Here is a 14,692-nt window from a genome sequence, read left to right on the forward strand (position 1 = left end):
TATTGTGTTTTTCACTTTGCTTTGTTTTGTTTTCTAAACAATTTTGCCTTTTGTTTGACCTCGCTGATAAGTGGCTAATTAAACAACGAAGAGTCTTTTGGAAGATAAAAGTGTCGGTTCATCTTGTGAGCTGAGTCGATTGATTTGATTCAAACGCCAGAAGCTCTCTAACGTCTCCAGAAAAGGAGAAGCAACAACCGCACACCCCCACTCTGCCCGTCTTCAGAAAACGTTCGGTTACAGAAGAATTTTTATTTTCCACAATGCTTGGCTTGCAAACTTCTCTTTAACACGCATTTATGACCACAATGTACACATATCTACAATTATAGTTGAATTACCACTTTTATAAAAGTAGCTCAAATGGTGCTTTGTGGTTCTTTTCAAAAGGCATTGAACGGGACACCTATTTATTTGATCCAGCCCACGTCTACTTTAATAATAAATGTTTACGCTTACTCAGGTACACCAGTGAGCTTTAACTTTATATTACTTCATTGTTTCAAATACATTATTGTCCGTTTCAGTTCCACTGACCATATAGCTGCCCTTTTAATGCTACAGTTCCTTTTTTAAAAAATCAGCACTGCTGTCTGATCCACACCAGCAACACACAGTAAAAAAAAATAAAAATAATTAATTGGTGGTCTGTGGAAGTTGTAACCATTGAAGAATGGTTGAAAGTGAGCTAAGTATGCAGCAACAAGTCCGTAATTTTAGAACTGCGAAGTGCATGGAAAACAAAGCTTATAAAATGGAGACTTAGTGTAGAAACAGGAGAGTGGTTTTAATGTTTTGGTTGATTGATAAATATTTGTGATGAAAAATAACTTCAAATTTCAAATAGTTTCATATTAGTCATAAATGACACACTAAGTATTTTTTGCGTTTCATTTGTGGGTGTATTTGTGACCATATATGTAGGCCTACTTATGTTTTCTTTTTTTTTCTTATTCATTGTTGTTATTAATAGTAGTAGTAGTTGTTGTAGTAAAAGTACCAATCAGTCTTCTGTTCTTGTGCTGGTGAGGTGCTTTGATGTGTTATTTATAAATTCACAGTTTAGTATCTTGTTCATGTTTTCATCCACACAAAAAAACACAGATTTATCTTCCATACACCAGACAAGAGTATATTTATAAACCAGTTAATCTCTTTTCAGAAATGTGAACTCTGTATGGGGAGTCATGGGTGTGACATCACCTCCTTCAATTCAAAACATACTGTTTTTTTTGCATCTGGCAGCACGGTGGCGCAGCAGGTAGTGTCGCAGTCACATAGCTCCAGGGACCTGGTGGTTGTGGGTTCGTTTCCTGCTCTGGGTGACTGTCTGTGAGTAGTTGGTGTGTTCTCCTTGTGTCTGCATGGGTTTCCTCCGGGTGCTCTGGTTTCCTCTACAGTCTAAAAACAGATGTTGGTAGGTGGATTACTACTCAAAAGTATCCATAAGTGTGAGTAAATGTGTGAGTGTGTGTCACCCGGTGAAGGACTGGTTCCCACCTTGCACCCAGTGATTCTACGTAGGCTCTGGACCCACCACGACCCTGAACTGGATAAGTGGTTTCAGACCATGAATGTTTTGAGAAAAAGCAAGTTTTTTGGGGGGTGTTTCAATTATATTGACCCTTTAAGTAATGGCACGTTCTGCTCTGGAGCAGCTCCTGTTCTTGCTGACTATAATATTTTATATGTATCTAATACCCTGGGTTACTCTCAATCTTGAATTCAACACTAAGTGAATTAAACACAAATAAGCCATAATCAAAGGATACTCAAAGAATATTTCATTTAAAAAATATTAATATAGTCCTTTTTTAAATGGATTTTCCACCCGAGGTACATAACTGTGACTGTTACTCCCACAGGTTTAAGCAATATATCATTCCCTGTCACACCTTTTAGTATGCACTGCACACAATGTACAGCACAAGCCTTGAAATGATATTTTACAACCTGAGCTTGTACATCTTTAGCCAGAGTGCGAGACCAGGTGGTGGTGTTGGGGGGGGGTTGAGTGAAGCTGCTCTAAGGGCAGGCCGTTTAAATGCTGAGTTTGGAGATGTAGTGTTTGCTGCTCTGCCAGTTCTCTGCTCACTCCTTTAATCAGATTGTCGTTCCTGACACCCACTCGTGTTTGTTTCCCTAAAATTTCATTTTCTGTTCTCAATTGAGCATTAACCTTTCTTTGCAGAGGCCTAGTTAAGCAAACAGAGGCAAACAACGGCACTCTGGAGCAGTGAAACAAATACGACAAGTGGGCAGAATAGACTCCCTCCAGGGCTAAATGGCCCTCTTTATATCCTACTATTTTCTGAATAAGAAAACTAATACCAAGTCGGAATATCTACCGACAAGTGACTGTAGTCATCAGATTGCAATCCATGAGGCACCTCATATGACTTTTAACTGTTGTTCATATTTTCATTACCTCATGTTTTGGAACTGCTCCACAAAGGAGTGCTATACATGTGTCCTTGTTAACTAAACATTATTTGGGCACAGAGGGTATTAGCTAGTTTCTCACATGTTTAAAGCCCCTTGGAACATAAATTAGTAAGACAATTTAGAATTATTTAAAATTGCTCTTCAGGGCCTCCAATGTAAATGTACAAGTATTTCATATGATTATGTTCTCAAAGCCTAATAAATGTCTTCAATATTTCACCAGTGTTGTTCTCTTCTTAGTGTAAAATGGGAGGTTCTAAAATAATAAATAAACCTAACATGGCTCTGCTCCCTCTTCCTGTTTGAGCAACCTCATGCTTGAGCTGGCCTTACTCCGAGTAAACCCGGCACTCCTTCTAAGCCTCACACGGAGTAAACCCGGCACTATTTCTGAGCCTCAATGACTAAACCCGGCGCTCCTTCTGAGCCTCACACTGAGTAAACCCGGCGCTCCTTCTTAGCCTCACACTGAGTAAACCCGGCGCTCCTTCTGAGCCTCACACTGAGTAAACCCGGTGCTCCTTCTGAGCCTCACACTGAGTAAACCCGGCGCTCCTTCTGAGCCTCACACTGAGTAAACCCGGCACTATTTCTGAGCCTCACTGAGTAAACCCGGCGCTCCTTCTGAGCCTCACACTGAGTAAACCCCGTGCTCCTTCTGAGCCTCACACTGAGTAAACCCGGCGCTCCTTCTGAGCCTCACACTGAGTAAACCCGGCGCTCCTTCTGAGCCTCACACTGAGTAAACCCGGCGCTCCTTCTGAGCCTCTTGTGTGTGAGGGGGTTTATCTTTTAGGTCATGCCTGGAACATATTGGATAGCAAGTTATTCCAATGGGAAGGTGGTCATGTAGCATATCAAAGAAATAAAAGGGTGTCCTGCAACATTTGATTCACCCTGTGTATGTGTGTATGTATATAAGTTCAATTTAACTGATGGTGAGTGCTTGTGATCTTATTTTTAGATCTTGCGTGGTTACTGAGTCCTATTTTCTATATATCTTTAAACAAATAAAAGCATAAAAGCAGTTACTCCACTGATTGCAAACAGGTAACACTGGCCCAAGGCAAACCCTAGTTGCATGTCTTGGTGATTTTTGCTGGCAGTACAGAAAAATAATAATGATTGCAAATTCTGGGATACATTATATTGTTTTTTTTCCCCCTAAGTGCTTCCAAATGCATAATAAATAGTGGCATATAAAAGCAGAATAGTACTAACAATGTTATGAACAATAATTAGCTAAATTCTAATCTCCTTAGAATCAATGGGCCAACACATACTCAGCGGCACTCAGTACTGTTTACGGAGTAAGTAGTCTGCAGTAGGGATGCTGGCTCTGGCTTGAATGTAGCATGGCACAACAGAATCCAAACTTTTCAACTATTTTATGAATTGTTTCGATGCAGGATACAATATTTTGGAAGAACCATGGGGAACATCTGCTTACACATGTGACTTTAGATGAAGTTAAATAATTTATCAAATATTATGTAATGATCCATGGGTTTGGGAAAAAACATAAAAAGGGTCCATTTACATAGGCTCTGAGTTTAACGTCAGCTGGTTGGGTGTTCCTCTCTCTGGACAGACATGTCGTTCTTGGCACAGTCAAAAGTAATGTTTGGCAGTTGTTTATATACAACAGCTGGTCAACAGAAACCCCCAGCAGCCTGGCCAAGTGAGCCTGTTTCAATTTAACAACATTACAGTTCCAAAAAAAGAGACAGATACCCAAACTCATTATTCCAAAATTGTTTTCTCTTTTTTTCTAAAATGTATACAGGCAGGAAATGACATTTTACCAGACAGTAAACGAGACACACATGGATCTGAACATATGAAAACTCATGGCTTACATGAAAGATTTATGGTGCACATGTCGGAATGAACTCAATGAGGAATATAACGGAACTCTCTTAGTGTGGACCACAACAATGTAGACAGAAGGAAACTTTAGATGTTAGATGAGGATGGAGTGTGTAACACATACCCATACTGACACTCATTAACACAAATAAGCATTTACACGTGTGTAAATAAAGGCCTTCCTAAACATTCGCTGTGGACATCTGATATGCACCAGAAATGAGGTATTTCACACAATCCAAAGGGGGGTTAAGACCCAAAATTGCATTTGTCTGGAATATGACTGGCGTGTCTGGGTAGTACATAAGCATAAGTATAAAATGCATTCTAATACATGGTCATATTCCTCCAGCCCTAGATGTTTAGCATAATTCAAATAATTAAAAGCAATACAAACTACCTGGAGTATGGGCAGAAATTTGATTGCTCGCCCAAAATATTTACCGCTTCCTATCATTTCTATCATCCAAAAATGGCCACCATGTGTATAATTCATAAGTAGATATCTGCACAGACTATAAATGGCCCTCTGTTGAACAAAAGTAACAAGACATTTTTCAATGTATATTAAACCCATAAAAATAAGTCATAGAAATGTCTTTAAGCTTAGCCACTGATGGGAAAGTGCACCAACAGGAATAGATGTTTCATCTGTTTACTGTCCATACGTTGGAAAAATGCATACACGCACGCTCGCTCGCTCACACAGTTTCTCTCTCTCTCACACACACACTTATATACTTTTTGTGCTTCAGTGTGTCGTCTTCTTGGATGTCTTTCCGAACTTGGCATCCAGTCCCAGACCTGAAAAACAGACCAAAGTCCATGTAATCCACCACATTTTGGAAAATAAGCAAGGCATGATAATAATAATCTATAAAAACTGCAAAGAAGATTTAGTTAATGGTTAATTTTGTTATACTGATGCTAGATTAGATTAGCAGTCTTTTTAAAATAATAAAAATAATAATAAATAAATAAAAGCTGATTATAAGCCTTCATTAAGCTCCAGCACACGATGAAATAGAGTAGTAGTCTATACACCTCCACATAACAGGATTAGGAACAAACCTAAGCCCTTAAACCTGGAGCTTGACAAGAGAGAAAGAGAAAAGGGAAGCACAAGAGAGACAGAGACAGCTCATTACCGAGAAAGAAACAGAGGCACAAATAGGGTCTAATTTAAAAAGCCACTGAAAGATAAAGGAAAAGTGGAACCCAACACTGGCCAAGGAAAGTTTCTTTCCCTGCACTGTCAAAAACGTAACACCATAAACAAAATGACAAAGAAAACCAGTACAACACACACCTAAGAACACTAGGATGGTTCCGATCCACTGCATGCTGCTCATGACGTTTCCGAACAGCAGCACTGAGCCGAGGATGGTGAAGAACTTCCGTGTTGTAGTGACAATAGAGCAGGTCAGAGGTCCAAAATACACAACCGTCATAAAGATGAAGGTCTGACAGAGGAAGAAAGCACGGTTACTTTACAATAATGCATCAATATGAAGGAAAACTGCTATCATAGCCCACACTAAGTGTATTTCACAAGTATTCATAGTAATGACAAATCATATGTATTCCTGTGGCAAAAAGTGCATGTTCAAGGTTGAGAAGAGAAAGAGAAAGAGGAGAGAAATAATGCAGAATTGTGACAGGAACAGAGAAAGCAATAAGGAAAAAAAATACAAAGAGGAAAAAAAAGCAGAAAGAAAAAGTACATATGGCAGAGAAAGGAAAATAAAAATGTAAGAAAAAAGAAAGCTAGTGTGGATGGAGATAAGAGATGGAAAAGCAAGAGGGAACACGATGAGGGGAAAAAAGTCTGAAAGAATGAGAGACAGAGAGAGAGACAGAGAGACAGACAGACAGAGAGAGAGACAGACAGAGAGAGAGAGACAGACAGAGAGAGAGAGACAGACAGAGAGAGAGAGACAGACAGAGAGAGAGAGACAGACAGACAGACAGAGAGAGAGAGACAGACAGACAGACAGAGGGACAGAGAGAGAGAATAAAATACCTGTCCTAGTGCACTGGTGAAACCGAAGAGTAAGATATTGTAGATGACTCTTGGGTAGCGATCAGCAAAACTCAAAAACTCCCACACCTCTCCGGTCCACAGCACAGCTGGAGGAACAGACACAGCCTATTTACAGACCTGAGTGTACAGTATACAAACCTGACACAAACAAGCCTCACTGGAGGAGAGATTATTATCTCACAAAGTACAGCTAGACAATGTTCTTAAAATCCAATACTGCAATATTCTCTAAAGAAACCTGCACTAATGAAGGTAATGCACCAACACTCAATTCTTAAATAATGTTAGTACAATGGTTTTTTTGTTTGTTTCTTTTAAAACTGTAAGGATATAGGAAGTGCTAACCAGACAGAAATTTCACATCTTTGCACTTTGTACTATATAACAATGTACACACATTAAAAAGCCAGTAGTGTGAAAAAACCCTATAGCAGCAGATTAGGCTTAGCGTTATAAACTGAAAAATATGTTTCTAACAAGTAAATTCAGCACTTTCATTTAGTTATTCTACAGTTCAGGCAGCTGATCAGCTCCTTCCTCAACCTGTTTTTAATATTTATCATTTTCAAAGCTGAATCCACTCTTCAGGCTGCATGATGTTAATTCTCTTTATAAAACTTTACTAAAATAGGGCAGTCACACTGAGATTTCCATCTTGTGTGATGAGATTAAAGTACGAGGACCTGAAAGATTAAAAACAAGCGCATGGCTGAACAGATGTCCCTCACGCCCATCAGAGACTGTCTGACCAGCTGCCCAACACCAGCGGGACTACTCCCTTGAACACAGCCCTCAAACACACAACACAGATACAGCTCAAAATAAACTGGGGTTATGGCTCCACCTGCTGGGAGACACAAGCAAATGCCTGAAGAACATAGCCGTGTTACAAATCTCATTTGTAAATCAGCTTGAAATTAATCATGCTTGCTTAGCAGGTAAACATCTGCATACTTTACAGTTGGATACAGTAGTTTCTCCTAGATCACATGATTATGCATCTTTGTAACCGCATTACTGAGACTCAAAGAGTCCTAATGTGGGAACCTACCACTCATTTAGCTACTCGTTTATCACTACTTCAGCTACAAGGCCTCTCTTCACACCTGGAAATTTCCAAAACCATTATGACTGCCATACCATTACTGTATTATCTCCAGGGAGGCTTGTTATACGAGGTCATGGTGGAGGTGAACAACCAAGTAAACATGTTGAATTCAGCAAAGGCATCTACGCCTCTGATGCAGTTCCCTTTCCAAAATACAAGCAGTTAATAGTGAATTACTTTGTAAGAGTTTTGGCACCAAACAGCAAAGTTCCATCTTTTTAAGAAGCGACATTCTCTTCAATGGTACAATAGGTAAAAGGGAGCCTATCACCTCCTAACACACCGGTCAATACGGTGTGAACTTGTGCTCCTGAGGAACTGCTGATTGTTAAAGCATTTTTTATTTTATTCTAAAATGACAACAGACTAAAAATTCATATCAGTTTTATTTCATAATCCATATGGCTGATTTGAACATAGCTTGACTGCACTGAATTAATATAAGTTTGCAGAGACATACTCAAGCCCAGCACCAGCGTAGACCACAGGTTCACATTCAGCATCATGTGATTAGCTCCTGTCTGGTACCGCCCCCTCATATGGTCTTGGGCCACACCCGTCAGACCGTCCAAGGTCAGAGACAAGAGCTGCACACAAGGAAGTATCAACACCAAAAATGTAAAAGACACCAGAGAAAAGGATCCAAGCTGCATTCAGAGTAGTGTATTACGTGGTGCTGTTTCAATACTCAGTCAAGTTAAAGTCAAGACTTTAATCCGCTTTATATTCTTTAATCAGTTGGTTCATTGGTAACAAATGCTATGATGTATAGAGTAAACGAGTTTATAAAAGAGCTATTCCAAACATAAGCTTCCCAAAGTGTCTTGCTGGGGTTCAGTGTTTTTAAAAACATATGACAGTTTTAAATGTTTATTTTTTCAAATACAACTCCATTGACATTACAGTATGAACCTGTTTGGATATAGTCTGGAATTAAAATATGACCATGTCAGCTCTGAAAGACAAGCTGTACTAATGTGATATTTAAAAATGCTTCACTTGTTCCCAAAAGAAAAAAAAAACAATTCTGGGCTCTATCACTTTTCCAGACCGTGTAAAAAGATTAAAGGAACACAGTAACTAACCAGTAGCATTTCTCCAAAGCCAAACACATGATCATCTGAAGTTGTGGAGGCCTTATTGGGTTTGTAGAGGAAAAGTGCCACACCACTGACAATCAGAATCACACACAGATATTTGGCCATGGGGTATTTCTTCCTCAGAATGGTCACTCCCAGAATCATCACTATAGCAACAGAGATAGAAAGTGTGTGAAAATTTAAAGAAAGAAGACATAAAATAAACAATTTAGATGAAAAGTACAGTTAGTGCACAATGACCATTTCTTCTTGAGGAGGAGTACAACATATATTTAAAATATTTAACATAAGCTCCAAGTTATATATTATATATTTATAATATAAAGATTGAGAACTAAGATTGAAATTCTAAGTCTCTGTGATGTTAAGATGAACGCAGCATTTCTTTCCTACCTGGGATTGGTTTACAGGACTTCCCCAACACCTACAAAAAACAAATGACAGATTCACATTACACAGTCATAACAGAAATATACGGACGTTTATAATTAAACTTAAAATTCAACAGCTGTTTCCTCACGCTTTACTAGTTCTCATGTCTGTTTGCATGTTCGAAACCTAACCTATTTACAAAGACTCCTTTGTACCTATGCTAGGTTTTCCCTCTCTGTGCTCAGGCCAATGAAAATGTATCTGGAGTTTTATTTTTAAACAACAGACAGGTCAGCACAATCCAAGATGAGGATAATGCTCTAATCCTGCTTCACAGGTGGGTAATATTAACTTATTTCTGCTGTTTCAGATGACTTAATTTGAATTTAAATCTCCAAATTTGGGAGACAGCCAACTGCATGAAAGTAAACAAATCAAAAGTGCTACAAAACTAAACAACTCAAGTTACAAATGAGTTTCTGTGGAAGTTCAAACAGTGAATGAAACTCAGAGACAGTTTAAACTTCAGCCATATACAAACCTTAAAAGGTGCAGTGTTTTTGTCTTACCCAATGGCAAGACAACTTCCAGATAGATGGATGAGACAGAGAGAGAGCCAGAGAGAGACAGAGCGAGAGCCAGAGAGAGAGAGGGACAGAGAAAACACACTGACCTGTGTGGGGTAGTTGACATATTGTAGAGCAGAGTTGCTGGACACCATGGCCCCAAGATAAGACAGAGCACACACGCCATAGAGCCAGCTCCGTGTGGGGTCTGGCTTTGAACCCTCAAAAAACTTGATCACTGTTCAGCAGAAAAGGAATTTAAAAAGGTGAAAAGAAATACAAAAGATAAAATCACAGGAAATGAATGGTGATGGGAGAGGCAGACTCACAGATTTGGGCAAAAGCAGCATTGATAATACACTGGATGAAGACGAGTGTTGTTGCATAACGAAACTTCTCTTTTTTGTCCCCTTGACTGTAGTCCCCTCGTGTGCTGAAACATAATAAAAGCAGTGTGAGAATTATCCAAAGTAGCTTGGCTTAACTGTGACCACAAACAATAATTAACAACAACAAATGAGGCTCTCAATACTAGCAAAGGTTAAGGATTAGTACAAGATAACACCAAAAGATCATAGAGGGGGAAAAACTCTACTCACAAGATGTCTAAATTTTACATGGCCTTTTTACCAACTTTTATTCATTATCTGTAACCGCTTATCCAGTTCAGGGTCGCGGTGGGCCCTACCTGGAATCATTGGCGCAAGGCAGGAATACACCCTGGAGGGGGCGCCAGTCCTTCACAGGGCAACACACACTCACATAGTCACTCACCTACGGACACTTTTGAGTCGCCAATCCACCTATCAACATGTGTTTTTGGACTGAGGGTGGAAACTGGAGCACCCAGAGGAAACCCACGCGGACACAGAGAGAACACACCACACTCCTCACAGACAGTCACCCGGAGCGGGAATCGAACCCACAACCTCCAGATCCCTGGAGCTGTGTGACTGCGACACTACCTGCTGCACCACCGTGCCACCTTTTGCCAGCTTGGGCTGATCAAAAGCTACTTAGCAAATCAACAAAAAGAATATCATATCATATTGACAGGTAGTGTCGCAGTCACACAGCTCCAGGGACCTGGAGGTTGTGGGTTTGATTCCCGCTCCGGGTGACTGTCTGTAAGGAGTGTGGTGTGTTCTTCCCGTGGGTTTCCTGCCTTGCGCCCAATGATTCCAGGTAGGCTCTGGACCCACCGCGACCCTGAACTGAATAAGCGGTTACAGATAATGAATGAATGAATATCAAATTGAGTGGACCTAAGATTAGTATTTCAGTACCGCTACGTTATAGAGCATTTGTGAATACGTTGCTACAGGCTAAACAGGAAGATACATTTTGGAAACATTTAATTAAAGTGTTTTCTTTTCCGCAGCATTTCTAAATATTTTTATGTTAGACATATATGATTTTCCCTCTTAAGAGAAAAGCTGTAAACACACAAGCACATCTAAAAAGACGTGACTAAGACATAATACAATGCAAATCTAAATAGTCTTTCATGTAACCTTTATAATGAACCTGAGAAATCCCGACAGATCTAAAATTGGAGCCCAGACAGCTACAGCCGAACACTTGTACAAAGGGCACTGGTAAGCTTTTGAAAGAAGACACCCCCATGTCGGCGGGAGAGAATGAGTAATGTAACACCCCCTTCAACATAATAACCACTGGTGATTCAGAAGTCTCTTAATTAATGAAGTTGCTACAGTGGAGCTCCTTAGAGAGAACAGGTTTATTAGAGATTTGATTTCTGCATTCCTTCGAGGTGACGGATCTTTTAACTTCCTATTCTCAACATCTCAAGTAATAACTGACATTATAACTATTCTAACGCTGCATTAGGAGTCTTGCCCAAAGACTACTTCTTGCAGTGCGGTGTAACTGGACAACGTTAGTCTGTTCTGTGGAAGGCAACTGCTCCATTGAACTATACCTAGTTCAGGACACTTTTACACCACAACCTCCTTGAAATTTTATGTAAAAACCTGCTGTTTTTTTTTCAGAATCATTCAGACATCTGCTCCCTATCACCACCACTGTGAATACTGGGTTAATAATCAGAATCACCCTACTTTTTCCTCCCCAAATCTATTAATATGCATCATCTCTCTCTGAATGACTCTCTATGAATCACCACTCATTCTGAACGACACTGTGAATCACCACTCTCTGAATCAATTTTCGATCTCCCTCTGAATGAGTCTGTGGATCACACGGTGTGACGAATTATGCATTTTGAAAAACGAACCCGTAACAATACTACGTTAGAGCGGTTAGTCAGTACATCTAACCTGTGGTTTACCTTAATAAAATGTTAGCACATAGTAACGGAGACACTCACATAGTCTCCTGCAGTATTCCGTAGTAAAAGTAGCAGATGAAGACCCCAAGGAAGCAGATGATGAACCGGACTCGTTCACTCTGCCACAGCGAACCCTTCACGGCGCCTTTCCCCGCAGTCATGGCGTCGTCCAGAAGCGCCGGTAACACCTGAACAGACACCGCCGCCGATCCTCCCGGGGGAAGCCGCGAGCTCGCGTCCCGCTCCACTCTACTAGCGAGGTGGAGATTAACAGAAGGCGGGGTCCCTCTGCTTTCAGCGTCTGTCTTCCTTCTATACTTTCCTCTAAACAATAAAACAGCCTGGTTCAGAAACAGCTAGCTCCAGTAACGGTTACATTAAAGTGGTACTTAAGTCTCACAGAAAATAATACACAAAAGACCAGCTAATTATATTGAATGGTGTTTTTGTAGTTGACCCCCTATTCTCCCACTTTTATTCACCTTCAACGGTAACCAGCTGTTACATTCCGGCATCTAAACAGTTACAGTTAACCGGCCCACCGTTTAAGGTGGAAGGAGGAATTCGAATCATAAAATAAACCGCCGAAGAGGGAGCTAACTTCACCTTCGTAGCAAACAAATCTCATTTGAAAAGGTTACTCCTATCAAAATAAATTAGCATGATCTGAACCATTACCTGGAGCTTCATCTGAGGCAAAGCGGCGACTGAGAGTTCAATGTTTTCATTTTTAACTCTGAAGGACCAAAGCGAGTCCAGGGTTCCTTCAGCACTCGCCTGCTGGTAGGAGTTTAAACACTCGCCCAGACACGGGCTCCGTCCCAATTGACTCCCTATAGCCTACGTAGTGCACTATTTCGTAGATTTTAATGTGATGAATCCTACGTACAACAGTGTATTGTCTGTATGCTAGGAAGGCATTTATATTTAAATACAAGCAGCACGATTAGTTACGTAACGATTTATGCACTATTTGGAAGTCGAAGCCATAATTTCGTGACCAATGTAGTGTGCACTTTATAGAGATTAGGAACCATTTAATACCCAGCCGTAGTGGACCAAAACATGCTTTTACACTGAAACCATGGTTTTTCGTTTAGCTCCAGTGCCACGGTACTGTAATTTAGGACTACTTTGAGATCCTGGCCACATAATTTCAGTGTATGTGAGTAAATAAAAGCACAGACAGTGTATGCCTCCTTGATTAATGGATCTCCCATCTTCGCTTCATTATTCAGATCAACACAGGCCTGTTACCGGTTTTTATTCTAATTTTTAAACGTGGTATATTTCAATGTTGGTTTTAGGCTCAGTTAGGCAGTAATCTCAGACAGCTATTCGGACTCAGTTACCGGGCTTTTCCCAATAACCTGAGCGTACAAGTTTTACGTCTTAGGATGTGGAGGATAGTGATTGGTCCAAATAATCAACTGAAGCTGCACAGGGCTGACTCAGACCAATGAGAACACAAGGATCAATTCGGGGGGCGTGGTTTAGATTCCCAAAGCAAAACTACACGTGTCAAACAAAGACTTCCCTCTCCTCCCTTCAGTTTACTAATAATGGTTTATGCTAGTGATGAGAACTACTGTTATTCTTTATCTACCTCTTGCAGTAGACAAACTGGAAACCTGACATTTGAACTCTAAATTTGGAGTACTGAAATGAGTCCTAGAATTCTTTAGACAGTTGCTTTCCATTAATTTTATATTCCTAGCTCTTTATATAATGCTGAATTTATTCTATTCATTCAATCATTCTTTGGAACCGCTTTATTGTGTTCAAGATCATGGTGGGCAGCCTACCCAGAAGCACTGGGCACAACACCCTGGAGAGGGGCTTTTTTTTTGCCACCCTCCGTTGAGAACTATGCTTAACTTTACATACATCTATGTTTTAAAGTTACTTTAAAGTTAAGTTACTTTAATAGCAATTTGATTTAATAAGCAAAGAAAATAGACATATGTCCAAGTAAATAATAAAAACAATAATAAATAACAAGCTTTACATATGCAGTTCAAAGCATATTTTGCCACTGTCGTACTCAGCCTCAGATAACTCAGCAACTTTCAGCAGAATGTCTCAGTCCAAATTAATTTCAAATAATTTTTAAACAGAACAAACTGTTTTTGTCACTCTTTTATGTCATCCAACAAATTAAAGATGAGAATAATAAAAAAAAAACATTTAGCAGAAGTGTAATCTGCAGAGAAAGGAGGCAACATGTGCTATTTGATGATAATATTAAAACTAAATAAAAAACACGGAGAAATATGACAATTTAAGCCAAAACTAGAGGTAACTGAACAAATAAGCTCTTTTACAAAAACAAAAAACAAGACACTGTGATAACCATTAATTTCCAAATTCCTCCAAATGTGGAACTTTGAACTGAAATGTGATTTAATCTAAGTGGTTAAATAATATCCTGGAATACGCAGAATATTGATACACTGTATAGTTCTAGGCACATCTTGGCATCTAATGTTAAATTATTCATCTGTTTGTGTAATGTCGGTTAAATATAAACACAACCTTAATACTACCCAAGTCTGTAGTGGTCTATGGCAGTATATTGGCAACAAATGGCACATTCTCTTGCTTTCAATCTCAACAAGCAAAATTACAAAACTGAAAAGAAGTAGCATAACCAAAACAATGACACCAACATAGTGAAAAATGAACACACACCTAAATGTATGTAGTGCTATGCTACAAGTGCTACACACTAAATGCACAGGAGTTCAGACATCATCTTTGTCATATCTAGTAAATCTAGAAAATGAGAAAAAGCAGACAAAATTCTAAATATCAAAAATAAATTTAGCAAAATGCAGCTCAATATGTATTTACATCTGAGGATAAACGGCCAGAAAT

General features: G+C 39.6%; 1 protein-coding gene across 2 annotated transcripts; it reads right to left on the reverse strand.

Moving 5' to 3' along the window:
* Positions 1 to 3,941: 3,941 nt before the first annotated feature.
* Positions 3,942 to 12,652, reverse strand: slc35b1 (solute carrier family 35 member B1). Of its 2 annotated transcripts, none has more exons than XM_066642354.1 (10): positions 12,494 to 12,652; positions 11,855 to 12,139; positions 9,834 to 9,937; positions 9,612 to 9,742; positions 8,960 to 8,990; positions 8,552 to 8,712; positions 7,927 to 8,053; positions 6,338 to 6,444; positions 5,624 to 5,777; positions 3,942 to 5,118 (listed from the first exon to the last, which is right to left on the reverse strand). In XM_066642354.1, exons 2-10 carry the CDS (start codon positions 11,974 to 11,976, stop codon positions 5,066 to 5,068), a joined length of 990 nt encoding a protein of 329 aa, XP_066498451.1. In that variant the 5' UTR covers positions 11,977 to 12,139; positions 12,494 to 12,652; the 3' UTR covers positions 3,942 to 5,065. The 2 variants fall into 2 exon arrangements, with proteins under 2 accessions (XP_066498451.1, XP_066498452.1); XM_066642355.1 differs by lacking the exon at positions 12,494 to 12,652 and adding an exon at positions 12,298 to 12,442.
* Positions 12,653 to 14,692: the final 2,040 nt, after the last annotated feature.

The sequence above is a fragment of the Hoplias malabaricus genome, chromosome 13, assembly GCF_029633855.1.
Source record: "Hoplias malabaricus isolate fHopMal1 chromosome 13, fHopMal1.hap1, whole genome shotgun sequence".
Lineage (NCBI taxonomy): Eukaryota > Metazoa > Chordata > Actinopteri > Characiformes > Erythrinidae > Hoplias > Hoplias malabaricus.

Bases quoted from the DNA above. Each gene is read 5' to 3' on its own strand.
- slc35b1 (XM_066642354.1), bottom strand. From the start codon at position 11,976: ATGACTGCGGGGAAAGGCGCCGTGAAGGGTTCGCTGTGGCAGAGTGAA. The intron at 9,743-9,833 runs GTGAGTCTGCCT...TCTGCTGAACAG, and splicing joins TGCTGCTTTTGCCCAAATCT to TGATCAAGTTTTTTGAGGGT. The intron at 8,054-8,551 runs GTTAGTTACTGT...CCTTGTGTGCAG, and splicing joins GCTTTGGAGAAATGCTACTG to CTCTTGTCTCTGACCTTGGA.